This window comes from Echeneis naucrates, chromosome 7 (genome assembly GCF_900963305.1).
Source record: "Echeneis naucrates chromosome 7, fEcheNa1.1, whole genome shotgun sequence".
Lineage (NCBI taxonomy): Eukaryota > Metazoa > Chordata > Actinopteri > Carangiformes > Echeneidae > Echeneis > Echeneis naucrates.
Genome location: NC_042517.1, coordinates 11,487,506 through 11,511,273, shown reverse-complemented (window position 1 = coordinate 11,511,273; position 23,768 = coordinate 11,487,506). Strand labels below are relative to the sequence as shown.

The following is a 23,768-nucleotide window of genomic DNA, read 5'->3' as shown; positions in this document are numbered from 1 at the left end:
AGGCCTTGCAGGTGTGTCACGATTACGGCATCACCGCTGTGTGCCTGTGTGTTTGTGTCAGCTTTGAGCAAGCACACTGTCGGCTCACCGTCGCCAAATCTGTTCACACAGGTGCGGCTAGTTGTGAGTGTGTGTCTTTGCGTGTGTGTTTATCTCACCACAAAGCGCATCTGTCGTCGCTCCCAAGCACTAATCTTGAGGGAAGGGTGTAAGAGGCTTAGCGAGCTACTGAGCGTGGCTACTGCTGATTATTGTGTGTGAGACACGCAAGGCAAAGGCGGTTTAGATAAGCCTGAGGTGTTTGAGTGATACAGGTAAACTGGTGATATTTTTCATAGCCAAGAATGAAGACCTGCACCCCAACGTGTTGGGTTCAGCCAAGACAAATTACCCGAGGGAGGGTTAGGGCAGTAAAAACAAACAATAAAAGTGTCTGAAGGTTGTTGTTTTTTTTTTTTTTTTTTTTAACAAAAGGCTTTGTGAATCTCAGCTTGTTTGCTTATGTTTGGGCTCATTTCAGATATCAGTGATTGGCTTTTGGCTTGCAAGGACTTGCACAGTTCCTCTTCAATTACAGCTGTGACGAAGTAAAGCTAAGTTACTGACGTAAGCAGGGATATGAGAGCCTTAAGGTTGTTGTTGTAGCCTTTTCCACTGTCTCCCTTTTCCTTTCTGGTGGTAAAGCCCAAAGTCTATCCCACCAAGTAGATGCCACCGTGACACACATAAGAATACACATCCGTACACACAGACAAAGTATGTTGGCAGTTGTACGCGAGGTGGTGAGGGTTAGGCGGAGGAGGAAAGGCAGGGGCACTTGAATGGCCTGTACTGGCGTCTCCCTCTCTCCCCACTGACTCCCCTCAGGGCATGGCAGCCAGCACTCGCTCACTGATGAGCTCGCTCTTGCTCACTCTCTCACCCCTGCTTACACGCACACAACCACACACTATGCCTGACTACTGACACAAATTACCTCATGCAGACATTTATTTTGAAAGTTTGACAGCTGAACTTTGAGTGATCTTGTTTCGCTATAGGCATGAGGGGAGTGATCATAAAAAAGTGCAGCAGCTGGTGGGAAGACATTTCACCTGCCTGCTCAAAACCCATGGAAGTTAATTTGCTGTGTCTGCCCAGGCACAAGCTGTTTGTGACAACATGACACAAACTGAACTGTTGTTAGTCTCAACAGTTTAGACTTTAATATGATCATAACAATGTTTTTCCACACTCTGAGATTAAATCAGGTTATGACTGATACTCTTTTGACGACAGCTGTCATGGTGTGTTACCTTTCTATTAAGCTTGTCATGTGATAATAATGTGCTCCAATGATTTCTGTCTCGTGGCAGCTTCAACTTTTTGAGAAGTTGCTTCTTGAACTTGTTAGTTGCTTTCGTGTGTGTGTATGTGTGTCTTAGATTTTATGTATCATATCTTTGCATACATACGTTATGATACTCTAGATCTTCTGTATGCCTGTTAACTTTTAATTGTTAGCTCTGTGTGTTTGTATTTTTTGGTGTACATATGCATGGGTTAGTTAATGTCTGTTTTTCTGTCCTGTGTGTGCATGTCTTTGATTATTTGTCATTGCGAAGGCTGACTGACTTGCCTGCCTGCTGTGTATGCATGTGTGTGTTCCTGTGTGTGCAAGCTCGTGCGTGCGCGTGCGTGTGTGTGCATGTGTGTGTATCTCCTCCCGGGAGAGCTGGGCTTCCTCTGCTCTGTTATTTCAGCGGAACTGGCGGAGGCCGGGAGGAAATTACACTCCCCTCCTCCGGCTCGTAAAGACCTCCTCCAATCAAGGGCTGCTCTTGCGAAGTGGAATTAAACACAGCCACACAGAAGCAAACATCTATACAAAAACACATGAATATACAATTTAGCATATAACTATATGTTGGCTTCATAGATCAACTACCCACTGTATGCCGCCTCTGTTGGATGCAGTGTGTGTTTGTGTGTGCTTGCATGCATGTTGCTCAAGCTACGTTGCTATGGTAACACAAGAATCGGTCATTGGCCCAGAAGTGTGCAGAACTGTGATCATGTAGAGGGTGTTTGTGTACTCTCTCTGTACATCTCTGTGTGTTAGACAAATCAGAGTGAGTGAGGGTGGTATGTAATTTCACTGATAAATAACAATAGGACCCAGATTGTGTGTCAGACGTATAGTTTATGTGGAGCGTTTGTGTATTGTAGCCACATACATGGCTATTGTCGTTTTTCTGTCCAGCTGAATATAATACTTTAGTTAGCCAAAACTTTAGTTTTACAAATTTACACTTACACATTATGCCAGAGTTTGATAGAGCTGAATGCAAATGTATTGGCTATAGATACACACACAGAGTGAGTGTGTCCAAGCACAAGGCAGCTAAAGTAAGTACCCAAATGTGGTTTATTAAAACCAGCAGTGTTATTTCTAAAAATCCTCTTCTTAACATCTGGGTTGTCTGTGTGTGTGTGTGTGTGTGTGTGTGTGTGTGTGTGCGTGCGTGCACGGGCACACTTTTTAGCCATGTGATTTCCTTTGATAGTTGCAGACTCGCCCTTTTACATCAGGCTTTTGCATTCAGTACTTAACTATCGCAGTCCCGTTATACATCCATGAATACACACAAACAGCCACACACATTAGTTAATACCCTTGGGAAGTCTGATTAATTAATGGTGTACAATTAGTTTGACTGCTAAACTTTGTTAGGGATAAAGTTAGCAGAAAGCAGATGAGTTTGAGAAACACAAATATTTTTATTTTTAGTGATATTTGTAATTAGTTTAATACTACTCATTAGGTGAAAATTAGGTATCAAAGCCAGCTAACTTTTATCTTACCCACATACACAAAGGCCATCTCATCTTTCTTATTCTTCTTACCTTCACAGCACGAAGTGTAGCTGATCTTAAGTGTGGTTTGTGTAAACCTCATCAAGAAGCATATTTTGTTAATCATCCTAGTGTATTTCACTGGACATGTTTGAGGTGTGTCAATCTTCAGATTTTATTCTTGTGTTGAACAAAACAAAAGAAAGAATGATTTTAGGCTACCAAACATGTCTTGTGCTTGCCCAGGGAACAACCTGGTGTTACCTGTCTGAAAAGCTCCCCTATGGTGGGGAGAGCCTAACCAAATACTGAGAGAATATGGGAGGAGGAAAGATAGAGAGGGAGAGGGAAAGGGGAGGGCGGGAGGCACACTAGCATGCTTGACTGCACCGCCACTGACCTCCCAGCTCTGCCTTCACAGCCCCCCCCCCCACACCCCTCCTCCCCTACCCATTCTGCCTCCCCTCCACATCACCGCCTCTTGCCCTCTGTGCACCTCACCCCCCACCCCTTTCTGCTCCCCACATCCCTCCCTCCCTAACCTGTGCCGCTCCACTGGGCTGCAACTGCCCAGCTCAACTCAGCGCGTGGGTGCCGAGGGTGCAGACAAGAGTGTGTCCGGGTGTGTATGTGCGAGTGAGCGTGTGTATGTGTGCACAGGGAGAGACAGGGGACTTGGTCACACGCCTGTCAGCCCTACAGTGCTTTCGCACTTTTTTTTTCTCTCACATGGCCTTGAACAACCAAGTATTGCCTAAAGTCTATAGATAAAACACACACACACAGTTTTGCCAAGCACATTTTGTTTGAATAGTTTGAATTTTACTCAATCTGGTGGCTGATCTCATGGTTAGAGATACTGATCTTTTGACAACTCAATGATCAGATTTGTTAATTTCCATCAACTGGAAATGATCTTGTCTGATCTCCCCTACCCCCCGCCTTAAACATGTTGGCTGGTAAAATTTTTGTGGAAAACCAAAAGGCCTTCACAAAATATTACAACATACGCTCCATAATTTTTGCCTCAATTTGAGTTTGAGTTGACAGATTAAAGATTATAGTGAATAAATTATTATAGTGTCTCAGGAGATTTGACAAATATGCTCACATTCCTTGCCTGTTACCATGAATAATGACTAATCATCAGTGTTGCTGTAGAAACTTGGTGCTTTCCTATGACATTCTATAAATATTGTACATACAGATAGTTAACAGGATGAATCGGTTTGATAACTCTGTTTTCAGATATTAATATAATACGATACTGTAATTGTTATCAAAACCACAAACGTATTGGCAGGGAAGGGTTATTTTGTTGGCTGTGTGTGTATATATATATATATATGTGTGTGTATATATATATATATACACACACACACACACACACACACATCTACACATACATGCAAACGCACATGAATATACACACTACTCTATTTTGCACTTTTAATTGAGTCAGAATAGCTCAGCATGTGTTTAATTACATATCAGTTCATTCACAGCCAGTCTTAATCTATGCTGTTATATTCCACTGCCTTTATGGGCACACAAATAATTGTATTAGTCAGATCAGGCAAATATAAGGTCTGTCAGGTTTTCTGTATATAGTATATCATTCCTTTTGTCTGATATCTTTCACCATTTCGGTTTTGAACAGGCACAGGAGAGACGTCATGGAGAACAGTCGATGTGTGATTCTACACAAACAGAGTCATAGCGGGTGGTGAATACAAATAAAAACACTGCTGGATGATGGCAAAACAGATATCATGTCACAACTATAACACTTGATTTAACAGTGACCGCATTAAGGTGACTTCGCCAAAGAAAAAATTATGAACTGTGTCCTTTCATTTACTTCACGCTTCTCGATGCTGATGAAATATTTTCTCCTGGTGACGGTGATATCAGACATGCCATATAAAATTTATCATTAGGTTACTGAGCAAAACTGCTAATGGCAAACCATGTGAACACTTTGCTCAATCTTTAACTTTAATCTGATTATCCACAATAATCAGGTTATATCAGTCAGCGTTGCAGACTGAACAGACTCCATTTGACAAAAACTTGAACATTTGGAGCTGAAGGCCCTTTAAGGGTCCTCCTGTGAAAATGTCAGGGCAAGTCAGAGATAAGAGGTGGGACCAAACAGAGTTAAAGATTTGTCATTAGCACTGATGTGTTGATGAGCTGGATCTCCTGCTCACACACACACACACACACACGCACACGCACACACACACACACACACACACACACACACACACACACACACACACACACACACAGCTTCCCAGCAGTTTGTTTTGGCCTCCTGTCAGAGTTCTTATGTGAGCGTGGTAATGACCGCTTCACCCCGCTCCCCCATCCTCCCTCCCTCCCTCACTCATTTTTTTCCTTCCTCACTCCCCCTCCCCCTTTCCCCCGGTGCTCGCGCCAAGTCGGCCCTCCATCCCGCCTACACACAGATACACACGCACGCACGCACGCACGCACGCTGCGAGGTAACAGCAGACAGGCGCGTGACTCATTAGGCATTCGTCCCCCAGGGAGATCGCTGGGGGGGCGCGTGCGAGGGAGAGAGAGCGCCGCAGCTGCAGGAATGTCACAGGCGGCTACCGTGTGTGTGTGTGTGTGTGTGTGTGTGTGTGTTGACTAATGCTGGCTGGAGCCAGCGGCAGGATACTGCACCTTTCAGGAAATAACGCAAGGAGAAAGGGGAGGAGGGGCGGCTTATTAGCGCTGTTTTCCACCAAGAGCTCATTTAAAAAGTCTGAAATAAATTTGGAGAGAAAACATTAGATTGTCTTTTAATTTTTGTTTGAATCAGTGGGCCAATGTGCACTGTAGCTGTGATATTAGTCTGTATTGTTTTTCACTACAAAAGCATTTTGTTGCTTTTAAACCAAACCCCTGCCATGGATTTATGAATTCAACACACCACTTAAATGAGTTACAGGAGTCTATGTGGCTGCTTTCTCACTATACACTGCCATTAATGTTTTTCTTCAAAACGTTTAAGCTTTATCATCCCTATTATTAAGTGAGAATGTATGCAGAGGATGGCTTTTGGCTCATGAAGGCTAGAGGGGAGTAATTCTGACTTCTTGCCATTTCTCAAGATTGTTTTTAATAAATTTAGTGGGCCCACATTAGTACTGTGCATCTAGTACCTCAGTAAATCTCAACCCACATGACTAAATGGCGCGCAGTGCCATTGAAGTCTTGGTGAAACATTGTATTTTCTATAGGCTGTGAAAATTCAGGGTATATTAATGAAAACTAAAATTATAATTACCTATACAAACCTGTTAACTTGGTGCATTCATATAAATCTTTCAAAATTCATTTCAAGTTTGTTGTTACAACATAATATACTGTAATCTTGTCACCCAGATAAAGGCAAGTTGCCAGAAATATAGAAAACCAGAGGGATAATTGTTTTCACTATATATTTATTTGCATACATATATTTTGGAGTTGAATATGTAAATCTACAACTCATGTGAAATTGTACTGTGCGATTTTGCTGTACATTGTAAACATATTCAAGCAACACGATAGTCTGCCTCAAGCAACTGTGGTAACTGATTTCATGTGTAATAGATAAAGAGCGTTCAATAAACTAATGCCAAATATATTCCATACTGAAAGATTTGACACCACTGTAACATTATGAATGGTTTGTTGAAAAATTCTGTAAATATAGTTTTCAAGATTTAGGGGACTAACCTAACTGACCTTAGAACTTACAAGTTGGAGTTTTTCCAGAAATGTTTAACCTGAATGGAAGACAACAGGACTCAGCTAAGCTTTGGTGCAGAAAATCTTGAATATTGGGAATGGTTTTTGTCAGTATATTTAAAAAGGGGTATTTACATTTCTATATGAATTATATCTCATGTCACCATATTGAAAGCTGCAGTAGTGTCCCCTCTTTGTACAGTAATCAACTCATAGCAATTATTTTTAGTTCATATTCAAATTCTGGTGTTTGGATGTGAGTTAAAAGAGTTTCTGAAAGTCATTGTCACAGCTATGTGAAATGCTTATCTAGATTGGTAATAAGTTGGTCAGTGTGTCCTTATATGTGTACACCTGGATGGACGTATGTCATTTGGCTTGAGTGTAAATGTGAAGCCAAGATATATTTCTTGGCTGCCTTACTGTCAGACAGAAAGCGTGGGAGGTGATATTCATAGAGGTGCTTTTAGTGGGACTTTTATGAGAGACTTTTTTCCATGGCTGAAAGGAGGGTGACCACACGCAGTAAGGTTGCCTCTGCTCTGTGCATAGTTTTTTTTTGTGTTTTTGTGTGTGCACGTACTAGCCTGAGTGTTATGGCGCCCTTCTTTTCAGCACTCCTACGTGGGCTGCCAGGGGTGTGTTTTGCTTCGTGTTTTGTTTCAGAAAGCCCTCCCCCGTACTGCGGAAGTGTTGCCGGAAGCAGTGGGAGCTCACCCCCAGTTCTGCGTCAGTGCCACTAAAGAAAGGATCGGGGCTTTCCGGGACGAGAAGGGGGGAGGGTGAGGGGGGCTGTCAGCCTGGGTATGTCATGGCCATGTGGGTGGTTGTCTACAAGCTCACACATTCGTGCACAGACACACACACACACACACGCACACACACACACACACAGCTACAGTCACGACTGCTGGTAGACAAACTATTTTTGTATACACCATATTGCTGGCATGCTCCAAGTAAAATCCCCTGTATTGGAGGGGATTTCTAAGGAACAAGAACAGGTGTGTGTCTGTGTGTGAGCGTGAACGCACATACATGTGTGAGGGTGTTGGGCATTTGCACTTGTGTTTTCCCTAAAGTTGTGAAAAGAACAGGAAAGGCTTGGATAATTACATTTAAGAGAGGTGTGTCTCACAGATATGACAGAATCTATAGAAAAGTGTTTGTCTTGATTTGGTTTTTCCTTCCAGTTGTGACCCTGTTGGAGTCAAACACTAATTTCTTGCAGCAGGCCCTTGTGTGGAAGTGTGGAAGTATCAGAAAGTAATCCACTGCCCTCAAACACTGGAGCAGAACTTGAAGAAAGCCCTGAAAGGAAAGAAGAAAGGAGCAAAAACCTCTTTTCTGGCAAGGCACAGGAAAAAAAAGAAAGTAGAGAAATGTGCAACTATGTGGCCTGCTCATCCTCAGGGATGTTTTCATCTCTCTGTCCCCTCCGCCCCCCTCAACTCTTCTTAACGTCTGCCATTTGAGAGACTCCAGAGGGGCTGCACCTGTTTGCCTCTTGGCTAGGAGCCCCTAAATCCCTCCTCCTGCCCCCGTCTGCCACTCATGCTGCTGTGCCTCCTGGGAAGGAAGAAGCGAGGGAAGGATAGGAAGAAGCGGTTAGGAGTGGTGGAGACCAGGGTTGCGTGTGGTGGAAGGCATAGCTGGAGGGCTTTAAAGCATCCAGGAGTAAGAGCAGTGATGTAGGCACAGACAGAGACAGAGGGGAATATAGTTTCAAATCCAAGTCCACTCTCCCACACTGGACATATTTTACTCCAGTGGAACTTTTTCTTTCATGTTTTGACTCACCATTTTTTTCCTTTCTGTATTTTATCTTGCATTTTCTCTTCTCTCTCCAGTACAAACCCACATCCACTCTTCTATGTGAGCTTTCCTCCTCTGCCTGTCGTTTTCTTATTCTTCTATAATTTCCTACTGTGGCTCAACCTCTGCTACTTTGCTCACTGCTCCCATCTCTTCTCTTCTCTCCCTCTCTCTCCCTCCTTTCATCTCTGTGATAGGGCACTGTTAATCTGCAGTGACCTCTTCAGGTCACATTAAAGGTCACCCAGCTTCACATCCTGATGACCCTTAGGCCACACTCTCCTCTTTATCCCCTCTGTTCTCTGTGTTAAGTCTGTGAGCTCCTGGAAAAAAAATAAACACGCAATGTGCAGACCAACTTTTCTCCCCAACAGTTTTTAGAGTAGAAAAGCATGGGGGGGCTTTAGTGTGTTAGACACAGGGAAGTTGGCTCAGTGCTGCAGAAATACCCAGTTGACCTTATATCGAATATTGGAAGAATTTTTCAGTATTACTTTATAATTTATTCACAGAGAATAGACACAACTTGATGATATCTGTCTGGAGCCGGAGTGTCAATCTCAGGGATTATGTTGTTTTGGTTTCAATTTGGCTCATGGGTGCCAGCTACGCTGATATTCCTATCATGGCTGTGAAACCAGTTTTTGCTGGAAGCTTGTAAATTATTTCAGCTTTTGATGAAGATAATATTTAAATAATGTTTTGTGTTAAATTATTTCACACAGTGATTCCCAACCATTTTCATTTGATGTACCCCCCACAGTCCTGTCTGATGATCTCAAGTACCAACTGTGAAACCACCTGGTATCTTACAAACATGGGTATCTGGATATTTATCAGATGTCTCTCAACACTACTGATGATATGAGAATAGCAATAATAGAAATGAATAAACTCATTAATTCATTACCCTTAGTTAAGCAGTTTGCCTTCCTATTTGCTTGCTAACTCCTTTTTAATAGTTTTTCTTCAGATTTCACTGCTGACTGAATAAGTGGATATATATTTTAATCAAATTGAAATTTCTACTTTTTGAAATTAATTGAGCTACTCTATAATCTTTCCATGGGACCCCTATCAACTGCTGAGGTACCTCCTTGGGAATAATTGACAGCCCTCTGTAGGAGTTATGGATTTAATGTATTCTTTCAGAAGGAGAAGCAAGATAACACAATATAGCCAGTCACAGTGTGCAATAAAATGAATACACCTTTGTATCCCTATTGTGATTAATCTCAAATGTCTCAAATTTTAAGAGAGAGCCCAAGTCATGACATAAAAATGGACATTTACAAATAGCAAAAATTAGAGAAAAACAAAGGTTTCTGTGGCCAGTCTGTAAGAATAGGGAATCTTGTTGCTAAAGTATCCACTTTTCTTTGTACCATGTTGTGCAGAACCGTGGGCGCTTGGCTGAGAAACGCACCATCCCTCTTCCCCCCAACCGGGTACCTAAGAAGGAGCTGGCCTCCATCTTCAGCAGTGACGACAGTGAAGGAAGCGAGCGGGCCAGTGGGGATCATGCCCACATCAAGCAGGAGGACGAATTGCATTACAGTATCATGAGAAAGAGGTGAGGTGTCTACTGTGTGACATATTTGACTATGGCTTCCATGTAGCCTGAAGGACAGCACATGCATGTGTGACGTTTGTATCCCGTGTGATTCATATCCAATGTTATTGTGCTTGGGCTCAAAATGCATACATTGTGTTAAAGTCACCATTAGTGGAAAATGTTATGCTAGCGTATGAAGTGTCACTCGTTATGAAATAATTAACAGTCACTGTGAGTTTGCTTTTCTTTACATTCTCACTAAAAGCAGATGGATGCATTATAAATGTTTTAATGGCATCTCAGATGTGTAATATTTCAAAAGTGGTTTGAGGATAATACTTAGGTGTAAAGGCTCATGTAGAGACAAGCTGAAAAAAAAATTATGCTTTAAAAAGATACTTATAGCATTTACTTTGGGAGGTCTAATAAAAGGATGTGTGATGCGCTTTGAAAGTGTTAATTGGCTTGTTCGTTTGCATTTCGTTGCTGCTGACAAGTCTCAGTGTATCTGTCTTGACTTGATTTTGAAAGACAAAGTCACCTGAGTCACCAATGTGTGCTTCATCCAACCCTGAGCTGTGCTTGGGAGCAGTTTGATCATAGAGTCTGCAGTATAAAAAATGTATAAATTGTTATGATTGAAAAAGTTATGAAATGACTAGCTTTAGAATCCATCTTCATCTTGCTGTACAGCTGTTCTTGCTGCTCAATTAACAATGCAAGACAATAAAATAGGAGAGGGTGAGAAATAAGAGAAAAACACACCACTCACAGACTAACTGTGGTTTTGAGAACTCTCAATGCTCCCCAGATACATGTTAATACGTAAAACTCAGCCTCTGTTTCCCTGACACATTATTTCTATCAATCAGACCGTAATACCTTGAGTGGATGGATTCTTGGGAACTAAATCTGAAGACATCACAGGTGGCATTTATTAGCCATGCAGATTTTTTTAAAGCAAGAAATCTCTTGTTTATTTATCTATTGTTTCATTGTGAATCAATCATTAGCTGTCTTTAAAGCTAAAATCCTCAACAATAATGGATGGAAAGATTGCTCAAGGTATGTACACACGAGATCGGATCGACACAAAAGGGTGTTAGAGTCTGTTTGGATTCAGCTTGATAACTTTGTTATTCTTTAGACATACAGACACAAGGTTACAGTGAGGCCACCTCATTAAGATTAACACTGATGCCATACACTCAGTAATCACGTGGATGTGTGATTACTTGGTATGTACATAAACAGTCCTGTATGATGCAGAAATCGGACAGATTATGGGCAGATATAGTGTAGAAGATGTTCATTGATTAACCTTACAAAGCCCCCAGCTGTATTATAAGCAGCTTGTGCAACCTCATTACAGAAGGGGATGTTTTTCATGTTATGAGACTTGCGTGTGACACGGCGGACAGCACAACAACTTGTGAAGCTTAAAATGGATCCACTAACCTCATTTGAGAGGGCTTCCCCTCCCCCTGACACTTGTGCCGCTGGCGTGTTAAGATGATAATGAATTTAAAGAACACTTATGACTAATATGTCAGGCTTTTACCCTTTGAAAGGCGGCGGACTCACTGGAGCCGCAGCTCCGGTCTGTCGTGGGCATCCATCTCAGCCCTGCTTTATCCCCCAATGCAGGTCTGGACAAACGGGATAATGGGATGTCCAATCACGGAAATCTTATTTTCATTGACCGCAGCTTCGTAAGTGAGTTGTAGAAGGGTCTTAACAAATTGGATTTGGCCAATGGATGTGAAAAATACAGGGCCTCTGTATTCATGTGTGAGTGTATCTGTGCTGTCTCATCCACACATCATCAAGACTGGCGGCAGTACCGTGTCACACCCACTTGGTTGCAACCTGCAACCTGCCTGCTGTAACTGCACACAAGCACGTCCAAGCAGCATGTCTGAATTCTTTATCCAATATTTTTTGTCTAAACAGTATGCCTTATGCTGGAAATTTGACTGCGTTACATTAAGAGATATTATAGAATTTCCACTTGAGTTTTTCAAGGAATCGCTGAATATACGTTATCTCACTTTGTGCAACAACAAAGAGTATACTGTTTGATTAGTTCAGGTGATCAGCTGTTGTTAGGAGAGTTGACTGTCATTGTCGACAGCTTTTTTCTTCCTAGTGTTTTCATCAGGATGTCTTCTCAGGATCATCTTGTTTTAACCAGATTAATGTTAATTGTTGCCGACTTTACGCACAATTGTTTAATTGGAGTGCCACAGAACTGCACTTATCCTTCTAAAGAAGCGAAGCTCACCAAGAGACTGAATAGCAGCCAAATCACAGAGCCAACCAGGTAATCATTATCGCAGTAATGTGTATACAGACGCTCCTTGGGGTACCAAAACCAAAGTCTAGGTGCTTGCGTTAAAGAAGCAGGAAGTGAGAGGTGGAAACTAAATCTTGGGGTTGCGAGTGGCTAGCTCTCAGCTGACATTGGGTTAGGACAGGGTGCACACAGGACTGGCCGCCAGTCTATCACAAGACTGACATATAAAGACAAATACATTTGTGTCAGTGCTGCATATTATTCATATGGAACTTATATTTGTTAACAGTGATTAATGTAATTAATCTTAAACACTAAACATTTGATAGCAGTAATTTGTGATTGTAGTGTCTTACTCAAGAGCAAAACAAAGCCTACCTTAGTGTTTGCTTCAGTTGGCCATAGATAAATAAGGTTTTGATTGAAAATTGCTGACTGAGAGTCTGGGTAATTACCCAACAACCACTGTGGATTTTATAAGTTACACCCACTGACGTCTCCCTTTCAGTCCCTGCCCTGTAGAGAAAGAGAAAAAAACAAAAACAAAACACCATACCCATGATTACTGTATTTATTGAACTATAAGGCGCACTTAAAATCCTTAAATTTTCTCAAAAAACGGCAGTGCGCCTTATGTGTGAATTCTTGTTGTGCTTACTGACCTCGAACCAATGTTATGTGGTTCACTGTGCTCAAAAATCTGTCAAAATGTTTTAGTGCAACTTTGGTAAATGACGAAGCCGCTCCTCTTGATGTATTGTGGGAGCATTCCCAGCTGACACAGGGACGTTGTGTTAACGTCGGTCCTTGGTTGGATATGGGCTGCAACGTCAGACAATGTTACATAACTAATTGTGTAGTGCTGGGGACCAACCACCATCCAACATTTAGTCAGTGTTGCCTTGCTACAATTAGACGTCAATACAATTATAATCAGTTCGACTAACCTGACTGTTTTGTTTCTCTTTATAAGTTTTATCATGCGCCCTACAACCCAGTGCGCCTTATGTATAAAAATAGACCCGTTCATTGATGTTGCGCCTTACAATGCGGTTTGCCTTACGGTCCGCAAAATACGGTAATCTTCACCAAAACAAACAAATGCATTTTCTCAGGTTTTCAATCAGGCATAACAGCATTTTTTTCCTTGATATACAAATGCGCTCAAATACAAAATGAAAAAAATATTTAAATCCTGCCACTGTCAGAGGCAGCCATCTTGTCCATCTGGGCATTGGGAAATGCTGATTGAAACAAGGAACATAAAGAATTCTGTTTCACATTTTATATATTCTGGGGCTGAGACAGTTTAATTCAGCTTCACTCTGCTGATGGTATGTTTTGTGGAATCAGAAATAAACAGAGGATCCTGAGTCTTTTAGTTATCACTTTTTTTTTCAGTTTCCCCTTGCTATCTGTATGTAAAGAGATCCTTCCATTGATCATCGTGGGCTTAGATGTGATGATGGGGATGCTTTCCTCAATTGGTGCAGTAACCACAGAGTGAGGAAGACACTGGTTTTGACTTAGCTACAGATGTCTACTGCATTTGACATTTTGTCCTCTGGCTTTATTGAACAACTGTGTCATTGCCTTATGCCAGTAAGGGGTCATGGACAGTGTGAAATTACTGGAAATGGCTCTTCCCTAAAGCGCTAATTAGTGAGCTTGGAGGTTTTATAGCTTTCTAGAGGAGCTTTCCGCTTTGAGAATTTTTGGCCTTGTTTACACCCATTTACCATGGCAACGGAGTCACAGCAATTTAGTAGTTGATTGGGCGTTGGCTAGCAGCGAGAGGTTCATTGTTTCCACATAGAGCAGTGTTGTGTCTATTAACTCTGTCAAAACACAAGATTATTAAAAGATGGTCGGTTGTGTTCCAGAAGTTTAGTCTCAGATTTGGCACCGGCTTTAAACACGAGGTTCATCATTCCCACATGTTAAGAGCACAATGTTTACTATTCATCATTTGCTGCCATATATTATGGTGAAATCAAATGAAGATAATAAGAGCTTTGGCCTTTCCTACAGTATCTACAGTACAATAGTGTGCTCTTTGAAACCTCAGGGGATGAAATTACATATACTATTAAAGCAGATGATTTCTTTTCCGAATCCAAACTTTCCTTACATCTATTGAAGAATTTTTCTCAGAGATTGAACATGTGAACGATAATAGCTCATAAAGTGTGAGCCAAAGGACAAATTAACATCAGTTACAGTAAAACCAGAAATGTACGCATGGCTCAGTTGAGGCCACCACATAGCGGACTTACTGTATATTCCATTTCCATTATACAATTCCTCCTTCCTTGACTGCCTTATCGACCTCATGTCAGCCTGTACTGCAGAGGAACAACAGGGAAAAGTGAAGCCAAAGTGAAGATGGGCAACTCTTATTTATTTATGTATCTATTTCTGTATTTATTCATTACCCCCTTTACTTGCAGGGTTCCCAGTTGCGAGGTGCCTTTCGATCCAACTGTGAGCAGCATGGCAATTGTGTTTCTGTTCTGTCAGACAAAACATAAAAGCACGCGGAACAGATCCATATTCCTGCTTCAAACTTTGAACAATCTAAAGTATAGGTATTTCTTAAATAAAATACTTGCATTTAATTTTTTTTGCTGTAGGGTTTCATAGAAACTTTACTCATTCTGCACGTCTTATTTTGGTGCTGTTGCTGAATATTACATATTACCTGGTAGTATTTGTTGCTGTGGGCCACCTGTGCAGGTTGGAGTGGGCTGTGTGTTGGGTCTGTTGTCTTGAGAGCAGAGGAGGGTAAACCATTGACTACCAGATGTTACACAGTGACCTGTCTCTCTTGCTCTCTCTCTCTCCTCATCCTCTACTCCTCCATCTTCACATCCCTGCTGTCTGTCTGTCAGCACTTTCCCAGTGGTAGTGTGAGACATGGCGTCAGGGTGCCTGGGCTGGCAGCTTCTGCCAGCTCACGCTGTGACCTCTAGCCCTGCCACCTCAGCTCCACGTGCCAATGCCGCAGCAGGCCACTGCTTCGCATTTATACTGAGTTGACTCCCTGTGCCAGGAGAAGAGTCTTTCCACATTGTTGGACAATTTTGCCTAGTAACTCACTGTAACAGTACAAGAAGACACAGACTCTTAACAGACAGAATTCTTTCAACCAAAGAAAAAACAGGCAAATGATCCTGCAAATTAAGTTAATCATCTTTTATAGGAATTCTGCTTATTTCTGGCAGTGTTTCTTCTTTATTTTAATTACATCTATGGTGTATCAGTAAATAAGCATTTCAGTGAGTCTGAGAATGGTTCACAGCATGTTGTAATATTGAGTAACAGGAGCAGCAATCAATCATATAACTGTTTTTAAAATATAGAAAAGGAGAACACTGAAAGTAAACGGTCAGTAGAAAGTATACAGACAGTAGAAATTCCAGTCAAATAAATTTGACACTTATTGTACGTATATACACATGAAGATATATACACACAGAAAAACCTCTTGATTTACAAAAGATGCATTGAGAGTTGTAAAATAAACAAATCCCGAAGCTCAGGTAATGAAAAAAACAAAACAAACCCGAAAAGAACTATTGTTTTGGTATTAATAGCCTAACGAAAGGACGTATTGGCAAGAACTTCAAAGTGTGAGAGAAAATAGAAATGTAACTACTTATACAGACTTTGTGATATAATTTCAGTTCAACACTATGAGTATTAACACATATTACTTATCCCAGTGTCTGGGTCAGTGTGTCTGGCAGGGGATGAAGGGGCAGAATTGACTAGTTTAGGGATGAGCGGAGGATGAGATGATTGTCTCTGGCGTGCACCTGGGTGATAAGAAAGCAGCTCATGTCCTTCTTAGCTATCACACCCAGCAGCCACAAAATAAACCCCCACCATCGTCTGCAGCCCTCGTCCTCTCCACCTAACGCCGGCCTTAGGAGCTCCTTAGGGAGCGCTGACTCAGGTGACTGGGTTTTAAACACCGTCCCCACCCCCTCTCTGTCTTCCAGGGCTTGAGTATGACCTTGCCTCCACCCACAGAAAGAAAGGAGGAGGTTGTTGGGGGAGGTCAGGGGTAGGTGGCGATAGGACTAGGCTCTCATTAGCCAAAGCCAAGGCGGGACAGCTCAGGAAAAGTGCGCTAATTACCCAACTAACAGTGTCCTTGCCATTCATGGCTTAGAGCGACCACTTTGCCACGGGATAATAACCCAATCACCTCTCTGAGTAGTTGAGGATAGCATTATCACGATCACTTTAAATGATGGACAGAAGGTGGTGTTATAATGCGGCTCGCTGTTGATGGATGTGGCTCCATTTTTTTCAGTGGAGTGTGCAACTGCAGCGTGTATATAACGTGTGTGTTTTGTAGGACTCACTGGATGACGCAGATACCTCATTATATGACTTAAAGCACAATTAGAAAACCTTCCCTGCATCTCATTATCCTGTTGAAGAAAACCATTGGGCCCTCTGACACGTATAGCTACTAATTTTAGCAAGATACACTCAAAAGAAAAAAAAAAAGAAGTCTATCATTAGTCTAAAGAAATTGCAGTCACAGTCCAATCAAGTATCTTCTTGCTTAGCAACCAGTGGGGACTGTTTTGTCTGAGACCATTTTCTGAGTCATTGGTTCTCTATAACTGAAAGGTGACTGGTGAAGCCAGCATGGCCAGCATTAGGCCCTCTATGCTCCCCTTCATTTTTTCTGTTAGCGTGTGGAAAACAGCTTTGGCGACCAACAGCCTGACATTACAGCAGGAGCCTGTAATCATGGGACTGTAAAAACCCAAATCCAGCAGCCGCAAACAGTGTGGCCTCGTCATAGTGGTGGCAGCTAAGAACCATTCACCGCTTTTGTCCCATAAACTGTGCTTGCCGTGTCATACCAGACCCCCTTCACAGACGATTCTGCTTTCAATAAAGTTACCAGTTAAGCCTATAAAGTAGATTTGTGCTGATACCAGAGGATGTTGTTACCATCAGAGTGACATGTTAAAATGCTACAGTTTATATGAACTTTCCTGTTGTTTTGTGCTTTAGACCCTTCCATGTCCCATGTATGTCACAGTTAATAACAGTAAATTATATGTATAGTGTATGCAAAAAAAATATTCAGTGCACTCCCTCACCTACCGCACAAGCCGTTTGCCATTACACTTTGACTACACTTGTACTGCGTGGCTGCTATTCTCCCCTCAAAAACTAAGCGCTTATTTCCCATCATTATGGCATTTAATGCGATCAGGATTGTAATCAGATTGCAAATGAAATACCTTCATGACACAGTTGTGTGGATGCAGTGGCGTGGGGTGGTGAGAAGGCGGCTGGTGGGGCATTTAGAAGGGCAGAGTAGTTCCAAGCAGATCCAGGCCTAATCTATATACCCTCCTCCTGCTCTTCCTCTGGGTGTTGAAGGGCAGGACAGGATTTATGACAGATCTGGTTTTGTTGTGAAGGACCTCGTGCTGAAGTGTAGGTATGGCACCAGAAAAGAAGACCATTGTTTTGAACTGACAGCGCCATACACCACAGATTAGTGGTGCTGTCTTTAAGTATTACATTTCTGATTATTACAAGCAGTTCAAGGCTTGGTGGCTATTTCATTTTATTTTGTTTTAGTCTCATGCATGAATCATATGATTCAATTGCCATACTTTTCTAAAATAGCCATCGGCAGCCGCAGTTTAAAAAGGGCCATAATCGGGTTTTAAGCTGCTAAACTACTTATGAGTTGTGAATATGTTAGTTAATACATCTTATTAAGATGATGGAAGATGAGTAGGGATGAGGCCCAAAAGTGCTGGTTGCGGTAGTCTGTCAGAGTGTATTACACACCTCAGAGCTAAGAGCCACTTTACAGGACAGCCACTTGTAGCTGGTGAGTCTGCGTGGAGGTATGCATTTGAAAGAGGACAGGTCTTTCTGGATGGGGGATTTCTGTGGTAAGTAGTGTGTGAAATGGTGTGAATTTAGGCACTGCTGCTTCATCACATGCTGGCTCAGATGGTCTAGTGGAATTAAGTTTATTTCAGGATGTTTTTAAGTATGTTTATCATCTCTTTCCCTTCCCTCCCCCTGTGTGTGTGTGTGTGTGTGTGTGTGTGTGTGTGTGTGTGTTAGTCGTGACAGTGACCTCTCTACAATCATCTCCAACCTGCACCACACCAGACAGCACGGCATGCCTGAGGGCCAGTCAGCCTCTGATCACAACACCAGTACTGGACACACAGGTAGGACGCCCAATTATGCTATCGTCGTGTGTGTTTAAGGGATGTCGTCTTTCTCTTCCTTTGCACAAAGATTGATGATGCATCTACTGTAATTATTTCTTGTAACACATTCAAATGTTCTGTTACATTTAATTTACTCAAATTTGTCTGATTGGGGGAATTTAACATAAGCTTATTACTCATTCCTGAAGGTCGCTCTCAAGTTGATTACTTAATGGTCTTCCCACGTTCTCTGCCGCACTCCAGGATTTTTGTTAAACCCCCTGTTTTAAACTACCTTTGAATAAATAGCTTTGTTTGCCATTAATCCATTTTCATGTGAGCAGAGGAACCATGGTGTGCACATGCTAAGCTAAGAGCTTTTATTACAGCTTACAGACAGAACACAGACAGCATTTAATCCCATCTCTTTGTCAAGTAGCTTGTTTTAGGATATAGTGCAGCCATCAGAGACATATGGTTGTAAAACAGTCTCTGTGGATATCACTGTTTGGCAGTCAGCTTACTGTGCTGGATGTTTCTGCCACACTTGGTTAGTTGTACTACTTTACCTATTCACATATAATTGTTTGGTGAAGTTTGCCACACCCCAACAAGCTGCGAATGATGGCAAGAGCTGTAAGACAGTTTTACAGTAACCTAAACAACGAAGATCTCCTTCGCAATTAAAATGATCAATATTAGCAACTTTTTTTTTTCCATCACTAACAATAATAAATTATTGTGACAGTAGGTGAGCTGTATTGAAAACATCCATCATCAAATCTTAAGACAAACGTTTATGAATTTACACCTAATTACACAGTGATTTACCCATTATCAGTGAAGACTATACCTTTGCTCGGTCTTTGGCCTGAGTTCGAGCCTCTTTCTTCTTATCCTGTTACCTAGAGGCACAGCAAGAGGCATAATCATCCCACACCCAACACCTCCATACCCTCTCTCTGTGTGCTCAACTCCTCTGTCTGCCAGATTAATTGCCCATACGGTGCCTGTGATATCAGCCGGGTGGGTGGAAGGTGAAGGGTATTAAACTGCTCAACGGCCACCTCAGCCACTGTCTCAGACTCTGCTTTGGGACAGATTTCCACCCAAATACCGGCCTAATCATCTGCTGAACTTAATAGAGAAATCAGAGCCTTGAGTAGTTGTCTAAATGGATAAAGAGGGAATAGAGGTGAAGGAGGAGGGAGTGAACACAGTGTGTCCTACACCATAGGGGGTCTAGGACCCTAAAATCTGTCCGTTTGAGCATTAAAGAGAGATTTAACAGGCTGCCTAAGCGGCTCGCTCTGTGTCTGTAAACAAGTCCAATCCGATCAGCCACTGGCTCTAATTCTGTCTGCCAGTGAAATTAGACGCACACACGTTCACAAACACACAATTACCCACAAGTAGCACATAGTTATACAGATGTGTGCCCACGCAAAATCAGCACAGGTTCAAATTTACATCCAAACATATAAGTGGGTGTAATGTGTATGAAGTTCCAGAGCAGGGGAATATTTGACTTGGAGATGAATGAGATGGTAAACGTAGTCTGCTGTCTGTGATATTGTCCGACTGCCAGTCAACTGTTCTATTTGACTTATCCTCCTAAAGTGTTTAACATCTACCAATGAACTGTGGAGGGAGAGAAATTAAAGAACAGACACATGTGAAGAGGGAAAAAAAACTGCATCAGAGAAAAAGAGCAGCACAGTAATTGACGAAACATTTGGAAAGAGAGACAGAGGAAAGAGAGATGAATGAGTGCGGTGGTGGTATCAGGGGAAGGCAGGCGGCAGCTATGGCGGCGGACGGCTCCGTATGCTTGTGTGTGTGTGGGTCAGGAGGAAAGTGAAGCAGGCTTGCCGGGTCGTCTCTGCACCAGAGTGGGACATTAATTAAATCTGAGGGATAGACAGGAGGACTGCCTCCCCCCTTCTCTTCTCCCCTCCCTCACTCCCTCCTTCATTCGCTCTCTCATTCTCCTGCCGCTGGCTATTCGGCAGCTCTGTGAGAGGTGGAGGGGAGGGGGGGGGGGGGGAGGGGGAGAGCAAGGGCGCCGGCGCTAAGAGTCTGGCTGCCTGTGGAGACTGTAAACCGTGGCTCTGCGGTCAGACCGGAGACTCAAACAGGCAGATAAGGTGTTTTTGGACCGCCACTCTCTCTCTCCTCTGCTCCCTGCACTCAGACTCCCAGAGGCAGTTACAGCTTGTCTGTGTGTGTGTGTGTGTGTGGTTATGGGTTGTTGCCGTGGTTTGGGGCTTGAACACGTGTGTGTGTGTGTGTGTGTGTGTGTGTGTGTGTGTGTGTGTGTGTGTCTGTGCGCTTGTACACCTTTCTGTGTGTTGTTTTAAATGCTTGGTTTTAGATGGTCTGCTTGTGTGTGAATCTCTAGCCTAGCCTGTTTGTGCAAGACCATTTTTTTCTAAATGAACACGACTGACTTTAGTAACAAGATATTTCATGATTACCATAGAAAGAGAATTCTACTGAAAAGTTGTTACTCAAGATTACTTCTGATTATAAGTTTGTCATGCATCAGTATAAAGGTAAACGTGGGTGGTAAATTTTGTACTTTTTATCAGTCAATGAGCAGCGCAGAGTGATTGTTCGGCGTTAACAAATTGTCATCTCAGGACTGTAATGCATTAAGACATATTCATCTAATGCTCTGGCAAAAACTAAATTCATAGATAACCAGTGTTAATTGGTTTAGGAATTAACGAAAGCTAAGTTTTGCATGTAAACTAATCAGTTTCTATCCAATATGTTCTTTGTATGTTTTTCAACTCCAGGGTGACAGTTATTGGCTTATTTATTTTTTGTGTTATGTATAGCCTTAATACACTGGGACATGACCATTGTTTTGAATATGTTAGTATGAAAATTATCAGAAAGGTTAGAAGGGAGGAAGAAAACAATTCAAAGCTCCCTCCACTCTAGCTTTATAACAACCGAATGGTGATTGTGGAAAGTCAATTGTTTGTTGTACTGAAACTCTGAGTATGGGTAGTTGTGCTGAAAACTTGAGCATGAATAATAGAAATGCAACCTGCAGAGGGGAAAAACATTTTTTTTTACTTATTTTTGCTGCAAAAATAAGTTTGAAAGTCACCAAACTTTTGAATCCGTTTTAATCGGATGACTCGTGTGTGCGATTTTCGTTCTTTCTTTCTTTCTTTTTTTCATTGAATGTGTAGTTTTGACCCTGCCCCCATTGATTTAGATGTATGTATGCCCAAAATGACTGAACAGGGGGCATTGCCAAGATGGCTGCTGAGTGGCAAGACTTCCAGACAAGGACTTTGATTTTCTGCCATGAGCAGTTGCCTAGCAACAGCACTATAAGCGGAAGAAGACTGATGAAGCCTGCGATGTCAGGCACAGAAAGATTTCAAAAATAAAGTTTTATATTGGAGACTGGCAGATGACATGCTGTCATTAAAGAAGAGGATAAGGTCATATTACTTCAAAATCACCTATCTGAGCAATTTCATGTTCAAGCTATAAATACAAAATCTGTTCATACATTAAGAGCTTTTGGTCCACCAATGTTTCCATTTAAAAATAAACTCAAAAGCATGTTTTTACAGTTTTGTTTTACTAGAAAATAATCCCCTTACAATGAAGAAATATAATTATTAGTAATTATTACAACTTCTTTTAACAGTTTAGCAGCCACGATTAAACTCCAAGACCAAGCCTGAAGAAACCACAGATGAAAACAGTTCTTGTACATTACCACCTGCCCACCTGACAGTTTAATTGTGTTATATAACTATACTGCATTGCAAATTTATTGATATGACAGTGTCAGTTTTCTACTTTAAGGTCAGCCATATTTTAGCTAGTTGACAACTCATTCCCTTCTTCATCTTTCTCTTTACTCCCAACACACATCCTGTTGAAACAACACAGAAGATGTCACACGGGGAAGCATTGTATGGAGAACTGTTGTTCTCTATGTACAATTGCACGTGTTGGCAGTGGTACATCCTCCTCACACCATCACCCACTCCCCCACATCCTCCCGTCCTTCCCCCAGCTGCATCGGCCCGTAAGCCAATCAATGGCAGGGCTTTGAGGGCCGGCGGAGGCCCTGGCGCACGGAGGGGTGATCAATAAGTTATTAGCACCATTCTGTCAGCTGTAATGTGGAGATTGATCGGGGGGCTGCGGCTGGTGGCTCACCCCACGTCCCTGCCTGTCACCCACCCCCTCCCCTCTTCTTCGCATAGCATCTCCCCTCCCCAGCCTGATAAAGATGACAGATTAACGGAGTAAGAGAGGAATTAAGGAGTCTGGCTGTCTAAGCTGTCACCACGCTCCATGGGATGGAGAGAGAAGAGGAGGACGACTAAAGTTTGAGGGAGGAGAGGGAATCAGAAAAATAAGAGAGAAAGAGGAATGGTTCCCTGTCTGATGGTTCGCCCTGGTGGTGTCACATGAAAGAGAAGTGGTTTAGAGCCTGCTGTTTTCTGTTCCTATCTGTCCCTCTTTTCTCTCAGTGGGAGGAACAACAGATGATGAGAAGGTTAACCAGCAAGGAGGTACTGAGGCGCAGCCTGGAATATGGTGGGTTTAGGCCAAATTCTCAAAAAAAGAAAGAAGATGCTCTCAACTTTTTACCTGGCAAAAGCAGAACATATATCATCGCAGCCAATGCTATCACAGCTTGCTTATTGCACATGTGACAGTGAAAATCACAGCCTTGGCGCTAAAATAAAACTGACTCCATAACCACTAATTCCTCATTCATATTAACAGGCAGGAGATATGGAAAAGCCCAGGGTAGCAAACTTGACTGTAAGCGTTAGTGGGAGTAAAAGGGTTAGCATAGACGCTAGCTGAGGGCTCAGGGTTCGGCATTAAAAGGAAGCGCCGATGCTCTAAGAAGCCCCATTTAATTGGCTTTAAAAGCTTTCCGCCCTCAAATCTCTGGCCCTTGGGCACTTGCTCAGGAGACAGAGTGTCTTGAGTGAGTTTGGCTCAAGAGAAGACTCAAGTGTGTGTGTGTGTGTGTTTGATCATGAGAGGGTGTGGGTGTAAGCATGTGTGTGTTTGGTAGAAGAAGGGGTTTAACGAATGGGGTGTCTGTCTGTGTCTTTATTAATATTCCGCTAATAATATAGATGGTTTGTTAGTGTTCTTCTCCTGACCAGTGACAGGAGCAATGATTTGAAAATGAGAAGAAAAAGAGAATATGAGATGATGAAGGAAATGACAGAAAAAATAGAAATTGTTCAGTGTGTGTGTTGCCCCCCGCTGTCCCCACTGTCTCTTTAGGGTGGTATGGGAG

General features: G+C 42.3%; 1 protein-coding gene across 3 annotated transcripts in view; it reads left to right on the top strand.

The window, feature by feature from the left end:
* The window catches only part of samd11 (sterile alpha motif domain containing 11), a 46,864-nt gene that overhangs the window by 2,823 nt on the left and 20,273 nt on the right, over nucleotides 1-23,768 (top strand). For all 3 annotated transcript variants that reach the window (XM_029507165.1, XM_029507166.1, XM_029507167.1), the window contains exons 3-4: nucleotides 9,798-9,973; nucleotides 18,372-18,481. In XM_029507165.1, coding sequence (XP_029363025.1) covers nucleotides 9,798-9,973; nucleotides 18,372-18,481 — 286 coding nt within the window. The remainder of the gene's footprint in view (nucleotides 1-9,797; nucleotides 9,974-18,371; nucleotides 18,482-23,768) is intronic.